At 55.6% G+C, this 9,244-nt stretch overlaps 1 protein-coding gene across 1 annotated transcript; it reads left to right on the top strand.

Annotated features, from left to right (window-relative positions):
• Positions 1 to 3,707: 3,707 nt before the first annotated feature.
• C1QB (complement C1q B chain) lies at positions 3,708 to 8,826 on the top strand. The gene is made up of 3 exons (XM_038531660.1): positions 3,708 to 3,865; positions 6,734 to 6,934; positions 8,103 to 8,826. The coding sequence occupies exons 2-3, from the start codon at positions 6,757 to 6,759 to the stop codon at positions 8,675 to 8,677; spliced, it is 753 nt and encodes a 250-aa protein (XP_038387588.1). The 5' UTR covers positions 3,708 to 3,865; positions 6,734 to 6,756; the 3' UTR covers positions 8,678 to 8,826.
• The last annotated feature ends 418 nt before the right edge of the window (positions 8,827 to 9,244 follow it).

The following is a 9,244-nucleotide window of genomic DNA, read 5'->3' as shown; positions in this document are numbered from 1 at the left end:
GGAGCCCACTGACACCCAAGGAGAATGTGCCCTGGCCTGGCTGGGATCTCAGGTTGCTTCCACAAGCCTCCCAGAGCTCACAGAGGCCCCGACCCAATTCCAGAGCAGCGGCCGCGGCCCAATTCCACGACCACCTCCACCTTGGCTCCTTTGTTCGTGAAAAGGGCCATTCCACCCCCTCCTGCCTTTGCCATGTGCTTTCTTCGTCCTGCAGAGCGCCCCCCCCCCCCACTAATCCTCCCTCCACCTGGATAGCACACACTCATCTATCAGGGTTCAACACAAAGATCACCTCCCCCATGAAGCCTTCCTCGATTTTCCCATTTGTGTTTCCATGTTTCCACAGCGCCCTCCAGAGCCTTGGATCACAAACCAGTGTCTCTTGAGAGCCTAGGTTGCCAAATCTGGCCGTAAAACAAAATCATCTGCAGATTTATGTACAAAGCAAGCAAACAAAAAACAGCTTTCTGGAACCAAAGCTGTTTTCACAGAAGTTTGGGGAGGACAGGGCTGTGGGTGGGTGGGAGGTTTGCCTGGTGAAGTCAAAGTACGTGGTCCTCCAGTTGGCTTTCCTGCTCTAACTGGCTGACACGTCTGCCCCGCTGGGTGAGCATCCCTGAGGCCGGGGCCACTTTGATACATACCTGGCACATAGTAGGGATGTGGGAGGTGGGCCGGGGAGGGAGGAAGGAGGGCTAGACACACACACACACACACACACACACAGTGGGAGCAGAGGCAAGGGCCTGGGAACCCAGCCTGGTTCCCCGGGGCACCTCTGGCAGGGCCAGGGCCAGGTCACGGGGCCACTCCCTTCACGGCTGTCCCCCACCAACCACTTAGCAGTCCGCCCAGCAGTGCCTCAAGTGATACATCTTTCTTCTCATTTCTCTTTTGTTTAAAAAATCAATACACCGTTTATGTAGGCCACAGTGTCAGATCAGAAACCTGTACTTTGGAAACGACAATTTTTGTGCCATTTTTATTTTCCATAATTGTTTCCTTGTTGTCCTCTTTGTTGGGAGAGACGGGCCTTTGAAATGCCAGCTTGTCTGCTGGGCTGAGGGGATGCCGGTGAGGGCTTCTAAGGGGGGACGGACAGGTGAGGAGGAGTGGGGGTGGGACAGGAACAAGAATAAGACATCCCAAGGGGTGGCTTGAGTCTGCCTGAGATTCTCTCTCCCTCTGCTGCTCCCCACCTCGAATAAAATAAGTGAATAAAATCTTAAAAAAAAAAAAAAAAAGAAGAAGAAGAAGAAGACATCCCAAGCCTCAAGGAGTCCCTTTCGGACCACAAAATCTTTGTGTTCTTTCTCCCTCCCTTGGTAGGGATCATCCCCTCTGTATCAGGGAGGCAAGGCATGGAGACCAGCTGGCTCCTACTCAGGGGCCGAGGCCCAGAGACTCCCTCTGCTCCTGGTCCCTGATCCAGGCATGGTTCCCGTGCATCCGGGATCCAAGAACTCAGTCTTCACCTCCTTTATGTAACACTGTCCCCAGGTTTGCATGGGAGTCTGCCAGAGGCTGGGCCCTGGACGTACCAGGTTACTACCTCACTGGCTCCCCTCCCAACCCATGACCTCCATTCATATATGGGGAAATAGGCCAGTAAATGTGCCTAAGGCCACATAGCCAGACAAAGGCAAGGCTGGGGTTCAAACTTGGGAGAGGCTGATTCCCAAGCCCATGTCCATCCTCCCCTCCCGGCTGCTTCCTGCTCTTAGTCTCAAGCTGTCTCCTTGAACCTCAAATTCAAGCTCACCTTTTCTCATTGCCATCAGCCACCAAAGAATTAGAAGCCCGGGCCCAGGTGGCCCTTGGGAACCCTCAGAAGAACACTGGACCTGCAACATATGAATTTACAATTTTTTTAAAGGTTTTATTTATGTATGTATTTATTTATGTATTTATTTATGCATGTATTTATGAGAGACACAGAAAGTCAGAGATGTAGGCAGAGGGAGAAGCAGGCTCCATGTAGGGAGCCCGATGCAGGACTCGATCCCTGGACCCCGGGATCACGACCTGAGCCGAAGGCAGACTCTCAACCACTGAGCCACTGAGGTGCCCCCAAATTTACAATTTTATAGGTACAGAGACTAAGTGGTACAGAGCTCCATCCTTCTCCTGGCTCAGAATCCATTGCCTTCCCCTCTACATCCAGGCTGAGGGACTGTAAAATTGACAGAGCCCAGAGACCCTTGGGTTTTACCAAACTGGTCTCTTCTTTCCCTAATACCTGCTGCAGGTAACCCTTTTTTCCAACAATCAGCATCCACAAGCCCAAAGATTTTCTGTCTCCAAGCACAGATGTCAAGCAGGGCCTTCCTGGCAGCTCCTGGCACTGGCTGGGCCAGCATCCCTGCGAGGGCCATCACATCACCTTGGATGCAGCCTCAGCAGGCCGCCTGATAGCCTGGTGCCAGGGACGCCTGGCCCTCAGTCCCACAGTGCCACTTGTATGAGGTGTGGGCTCCCACAGTCCCCTCTTTTTTCTTCTTTTTTAAAATTTATTTATTCATTTTAGAGAGAGAGAGCATGAGAGAGCGTGGAGGGGCAGAGGGAGAGAGAGGAGGGGAGAAGCAGACTCCCCGCTGAGCACGGAGCCCGAGGTGGGGCTCGACTCCACTCTCTGTGACATCACAACCTGAGCCGAAACCAAGAGTCCGATGCTCAACCGACTGAGCCACCCGGGGGTCCCTAATCCCCTCTCTTTTCTGACATTTATCATAGAAGCCATGAAACCAGTGTATCATTCAGTGTTTAACACCAGTCTCCCCCAGTAGAAGGAGCTCTCCATGGGGACAGGAGCCGTGATTTGCTTGTGGCTCTGTCTCCAGCACCTAGCACAGCGAGGCGCATGATAAATATTTGCTCAGTGATGACTTTCTCCCTCTGTGCCTCAGTTTCCCATATGTAAGGTGAGGGGAATAAGCAGGGTGACCTCCAAGGCCCTCTCCAGCCCTGACTTGGTGTGATTCCAGGATCAACAAGCAATAAGCCCCTGCCTATGCCCATTATTGTCACCGGCTTTGAGCCCTGCTGCAAGCAGAGGAAGGGCTATAAATAAATAATGACCACATTTAAAATTCATTATTAGATAATTTTTTGAGAACAAGGCCAGAGCAGAAGTATAGAATGGGAAGAAGGCAGAAAAGATGAGCCCAGAAAAGGGAAGCCTTGGACATGGCGTGATAGTAACGAGTATCGTGTGCAATATACTTTATGGTTTACCTTCCACTTTCTCCTCCACGATCCCAAATGAGCCCCCCAGTGCTCTGTGCCATCTATAGAGCAAGGGTGATTACAGTCCCATCATCTAGCAGGGGAAATTGGGGCTCCCTTGGGCCCTCTTGGCTGAGAAAATTTAGATCCCCCTTCGAGACCTCAGGAATCAACCTCTGACGAGCGGCAGGGCCAGAACATGAATCACAATTTCTGACTCCAAATCCAGTGCTCAGGCAACAGGCCAGCCATGTTCTCATCTCAGTGAGGAACACCCATGTCTGCTGTAAGGGGGTCACACGGCCAGGGGCCTTGGCATGCAAGCCACCAGCTGTGGGCAGGCTCCCAGGACAGCCTGTTCCCCCAACGGCTGCTGAGCTGGCGAAACCAAACTGGCCACCTACCCTCCTCACTTACAGTAAACCCCTCCAATTGCAAAAATGGGACCTGAAACTGTCTGGATGGGCTAAGAGCGGAGGGGGTGGCCATCCCGCTGGGCCCAGGGGAGGGGGCCGTCAGAGGAAGGCCCTTCCTGTCTCTGGGGAATGGAACTTCCGCTTTGAGCTGAGAGCAGCAGGCTCCTGGCTCCTGGTCCCACTGCTGCCCAGCCCAGCGGCATCACCGGACGCCAGGTTCCCAGGTGAGGATGGGGCTCGGCCCCCGGGGGGACGGGCCTGCAGGACCAATATGGCCAAGGGTGATGATTTCTGAAGGGTAGCCCTTGTGTCCCCTGCCTCAGAGCCAGCTGGGGCGATTGACAGTGCGGATCCCCAGGGCCCACTCCTAGACCTGGGGAACCAAACCCCCTGGGGGTACGCTTGGGGAGTCCACTGCTCTCCAGGGCCCCAGGTGATGGGAGGCAGCCTAAGATGGGAGCCACCAACATAAGGGCTTTGGAGTCACCAAGACCCAAGCTGAGTGCTGCCTGAGTCTCTTAGATGCTGGTGACCTGGGGCAAGTCACATAACCCCCCTCCACCTACACCCTCTCTGGAGATAACAGAAGCTCTTAGGGTCACTAGGGAGCCCCGAAGGGGATCAGGCTCTCCCGGTGCCTAGCAAACCACCTAGTTCAAGATTTGGCAGAGGCAGGTCCCCCTCCACCCAGCCCAGCATTTCTCCAACACCTGCCTTCTCTCATTTCCTCTCGGGCTGCTGAGAAAGCCCAGCCTGGCTCTTTCAAGCAACTAATTTGACTTGTAGGTGGAGTTGTGATCGGTCATGAGTTAGCCCTGAGTGAACCCGATCATGTTCGTACCAGAGGGGGTGAGATCAGAGACACCACACAAGAAACCTTATTCCTCTGAGACTCCGTCTCCTCTAATCCTCTGGCAGCCGCGACAGGTGGAAGTGACCTTTTGCTGAAGAGGCTCAGAGAGGTTAAGGCACTTGCCTGAGGTCATGCAGCGAGGTGGTGGCTGAGGGGATGTTGGAAGTCCGGTTGGCCTGACTCCAAGTTGGGCGGTGGGGGTGGGAAGGGACTGACAGGGCTGGAAGGAGATGGGAGGGCTGGTCACCCGGGAGAGATGTGAGGAGCGAGGCCAGCGGTGGTGACGGGTGGCGAGGGCAGGGGTCAGACCAGATGAGTCCTAGGTCCTTGCCCAAATCTGAGACTCAGTGGCCCCTGAGATGGGCCAGAACCTGGACCTTCCCACTCCCCCACCCCACTTCCTGCTTCCCTAGGAAGCCCGAATCTCATTGTTGGTCTGGACCCTCTGCTCCCACCCAGCCCCACCCCCTTGGTTACAGCTCTCCCACCCCCCGGCTGCACCCGCCTGAGACCTCCTCTCTCTTGAGCCCCGTCTCCCAAAGAGGCTCGATCCTGCTCTACTTTTCCGACCATCCTCTGTCATATCCCAAAGCTTGGGGATTCTTGGATGATGGGGACAATACAAAAATAGCTAATATTCATTTAGCACTTCCAATACGCCAGGCCCTCACTCCTCCATCCTCCCCCTGAGCCTACATGGCAGAGATGAGTATGATCCCCATTTCCTGGAAGGGGAAATGTGCCAGACAGGAGTGACTTGCCTGAGGCCCTCACCGGGAATGGGCAGAGGCCTGATCTGGGCCTTGGCTATGTTGCCATCCTTCTGACACCGGGGCAGGGGAGGGGGTCCTCTCACCACTGCCTCTGACACACCGTCTGCTAGGCAGCGACAGCAGCAGGAGCAGTTCAGATGGCAGCCCCCTCCCCTGAGCACTGGCCTGCACCCAGCGCTACCTTAGCCCCTGTCAGGCTGTCTGGCCCCAAAGCCCACGTTTGAACCACCAGGCTCAGCAGCCTCTTAACAGAACATCCTGCGAGTTACAAGATCCAGTGGACGTGGGTTGGCATCCCAGCCACAAGGCGGCCATGTGACCTTGATGGGAGCCCCGCCCTCTCAAATACCCCGCTTCCCCACCTGTAGAAGGATAGAGCAGGGTGCTTGACTGGGGGGCTATGGTAAGGACCACATTAAATGAGATAGTGGCACATGTAGGTGTGTCCCAGAGCCTGGCTGAGTGCCCAACGCATATGGATTATTGAAGTTGTCCAATCCACCATCCTGTAAAACCTCCAGGAAGAGGGGAAACTGAGACTCATGCAAAGATAAATGCTTTAGGTTAAATTTATATTATGTGAATGTCACCTCAATTTTTTAAAAAGATTTATTTATTTTATTTTAGAAAGACAGAGAGAGGGTGAGCATGAGTGGGAGAGACAGAGGGAGAAGGAGAGAGGATCCCAAACAGACTCTACGTGCTGACACGTAGACACCAGGCTCGATCTCACGACCCCGAGATCATGACCTGAGCTGAAACCAAGAGTCAGGCGCCTCACGGACTGCGCCACCAGGCACTCCTGTCGCCTCAATTTTTTACAACAGTGGAGCAGGGCTGCTGTGAGGATGTAAAGTGGCCCGCTGTGGGAAGAGCACAAGCACCCCGAATTCAGACACTCTCAGGAATGAGAACACTTGCAAGAAAACCCAAAGCCCGAGAACCACAGCATTGACCTCCCATTCCTCTGACCTCTCACTCCCCTCTGGCTACACTGGACCCCCACCAGGTCCTTGACACCGGGTCCTCCAGGCAGTCCTGCCTCTGGGCCTTTGCCCCCATTTCCTTTCCTCTCCAAATATTCTTGCTCCAGGTCTGTACCTACAAGTCTCAGCCTTAACAGCACTTCTCAGAGATGCTGTCCACCCCACTCCACCCCAGAAAAACCATCCACCACCCCCTGAACCCCCCGTTACTCTCCCTCTCGCTCCAGGCACCCCTGCGTTTCCTACAGAGCACTCTGCACAATCTCTAAGTACCTCCACTTACTTGTAGGTTGACCTGTTTATGACTTGTATGTCCCCCTGCCCCTGGACCGCCAGCTCCGTGGACGCAGGACCCAGCGCAGGGCCTGGTCTGGTGGCTAGGACACGCTCAGTGAACATATGAATGGGAGAATGAATGACTGAACAAATGCTAGGAGTCTCCATGGTAGTAACCTGTTCTGTCTTCTTGTCCTCCCGCAGGAGGTGGCTGAGACAGGGCGGTGATGAAGACCCCGAGGGGCGGCATTCTGGCACTGCTGCTGCCGCTGCTCCTGGGTCTGCTCGAGGTCTCCTGGGCCCAGAGCTGTACCGGACACCCCGCCATCCCTGGCATCCCGGGCATCCCCGGGGCACCAGGCACTGATGGCATACCCGGGACCCCGGGGACAAAGGGAGAGAAAGGTACTGCAGGCTTTGGGGATTCGCTTGTGCCTTTGAGCGAGGCACTACCTCCTACCTCCTGGTCATCGCTGCCTACCCGAGAGATAGAGAGATGGCAAGAGCACTAGCAAATCCTTCCGCCTGCCAAGCCCCCTCCACCCCACGATGGCTTTACACAGAGAGAATTCTGATTCCCATTTTACAGCCAGGAACACTGATGTCCAGAAAAGCTACTGGCTAGCCCAAGGAAGCCCAGTAAATGTTGAGGCCGAGACCAGACCATGGCTCTCTCACCCCCAACTCCAGGTAGAGAGAGAGCACAACTGCAGGCATGCAGCCCCAGACTGCACCCCCCGGCTGGGGGTGGCTTCCCCTCTCTGAAATGGGGTCTCCTCACCTATAAAATGCAGGCAGATACTTTGTGGGGTTGTCACAGGGTTCAAATGAGACTTCCCACAGAGACACCTCCCTGTAAAATGTTCATTTAACCCAAACCAAGCCCTGTCCTCACTTAAATCACATGTAATCGTCACGATCCTGCAAAATAGCCTCATCCCCATTTTCCAGAGGAGGAAGCTGAGCCCCGGAGAATGTGACTCCGTCGAGGTAGGCAGGACTAACCATGGCAGGTGCGGCAGGAGAAGTACGTCTCTGTCCCCTGGGCCCACGCTCCCAGCCCCATACTCCGCTACCTCACTGGAGAAGACGTCTGTTCCCACACTGTGCCCAACAGAGGGGGAGTGGCTGCCGGGAGTGGCCGTGAGAAGGTTCCAGGGCCCACCTGCAGGCTCCGCAGGAAAGGATGCCGGGATTGATTAGAGCTGTCTGCCCTGGGCCGGGGAGTAGAGGGATGACACGAGTGCCAAGGATTCAGTATCGAGCTCCAGGCCGGAACCAGGGAGCCTCTGTGAGCTGGTGAGGAGGGCAGGCCCAGCACCTTTCCTAGGGAGACGCTGCTGTCCACGCCCGGGCGTCAGTCCGTGCACATCCAATTGCAGCCAGGCACATCACAGACTCAGAAAGTGGGGCTGGAAGGAGACCCCCCCACCTCCTTTTCCCTGAGGCCCAGACAGGAGCAGGGACGTGTCAGAGGTCACACGGCCAGGCTCCCGGCCTCCCAGCCCAGGGCTCTTTCCTTTGGCTTTCAGGAATCTCTGACCCGTCATTTCTCTTGTCTCCCCTTTTCCAGGGCTGCCAGGGCTGGCTGGAGACCACGGCGAGTTTGGGGAGAAGGGAGACCCAGGGATTCCTGGGACACCAGGCAAAGTAGGCCCCAAGGGCCCCGTGGGCCCTAAAGGTTCCCCAGGTCCCCCCGGAGCCCGCGGTGCCAAGGGTGAATCGGGAGACTATAAGGCCACCCAGAAGATCGCCTTCTCCGCCATGAGGACCATCAACATCCCCCTGCGGCGGGACCAGACCATCCGCTTCGACCACATGGTCACCAACGAGAACCGCAACTACGAACCCCGCAGCGGCAAGTTCACCTGCAATGTGCCCGGCATTTACTACTTCGCCTACCACGCCAGCTCCAGAGGGAACCTGTGCGTGAACGTCATGCGGGGCCGGGAGCGCATGCAGAAGGTGGTCACCTTCTGCGACTACGTCCAGAACACCTTCCAGGTCACCACGGGCAGTGTGGTCCTCAAGCTGAGCCAGGGGGAGAACGTCTACCTGCAGGCCACAGACAAGAACTCCCTGCTGGGCATGGAAGGTGCCAATAGCATCTTCTCCGGCTTCCTGCTCTTCCCAGATGCAGAGGCCTGAGCTGTGGGGCTGAATCCCTTCCTCCCCCGCCCAACCCCCAGCAATGCTCACTTTACCCCCAACACCACCCACACCCGGCCAAAGCACACAGTAGGGCTCCACAGATGTTGCTGAGTGAATGAGTAAATAAACTCTTCAAGGCCCAAGGACAGCGGTCTAATCCAACTCTGTGTCCCAACACCTGGCACACGGTAGGTGCTCAGAAATGCTGCTTGAATGCTGGTTGAATGAATGAATGAATGAATGACCTCTGAAAACAGAAAGTCTATCTGATGGGAGGCGACTGGAGAGTCAGGCTCTGTGCCCAGCTCTGTGCCTGCCACACAGTGGGAGATGGGAAGGGAGCACCATCTATCGAGCACCTCCTATGCCCGGAGCACTGGACTAGACCCTTCTATTCTCTCATTAAGCCTCACAGTCATCCTGGGAGATAGGTTGCCCTGCGCCCAGTTTACAGAGGAGAAAACTGAGGATCAGAGGGAGGGAGGAAGGGATCATCCTCCACCCCACAAGCAGAACTGGGTCTACCCACTGATGACCCAAGATCTCTTTCAAGGCAGCACTATT

This window comes from Canis lupus, chromosome 2 (assembly GCF_011100685.1).
Source record: "Canis lupus familiaris isolate Mischka breed German Shepherd chromosome 2, alternate assembly UU_Cfam_GSD_1.0, whole genome shotgun sequence".
NCBI lineage: Eukaryota > Metazoa > Chordata > Mammalia > Carnivora > Canidae > Canis > Canis lupus.
The sequence above is the reverse complement of the archived record's forward strand: the minus strand, read 5'-3'. Positions and strand labels throughout refer to the sequence as shown.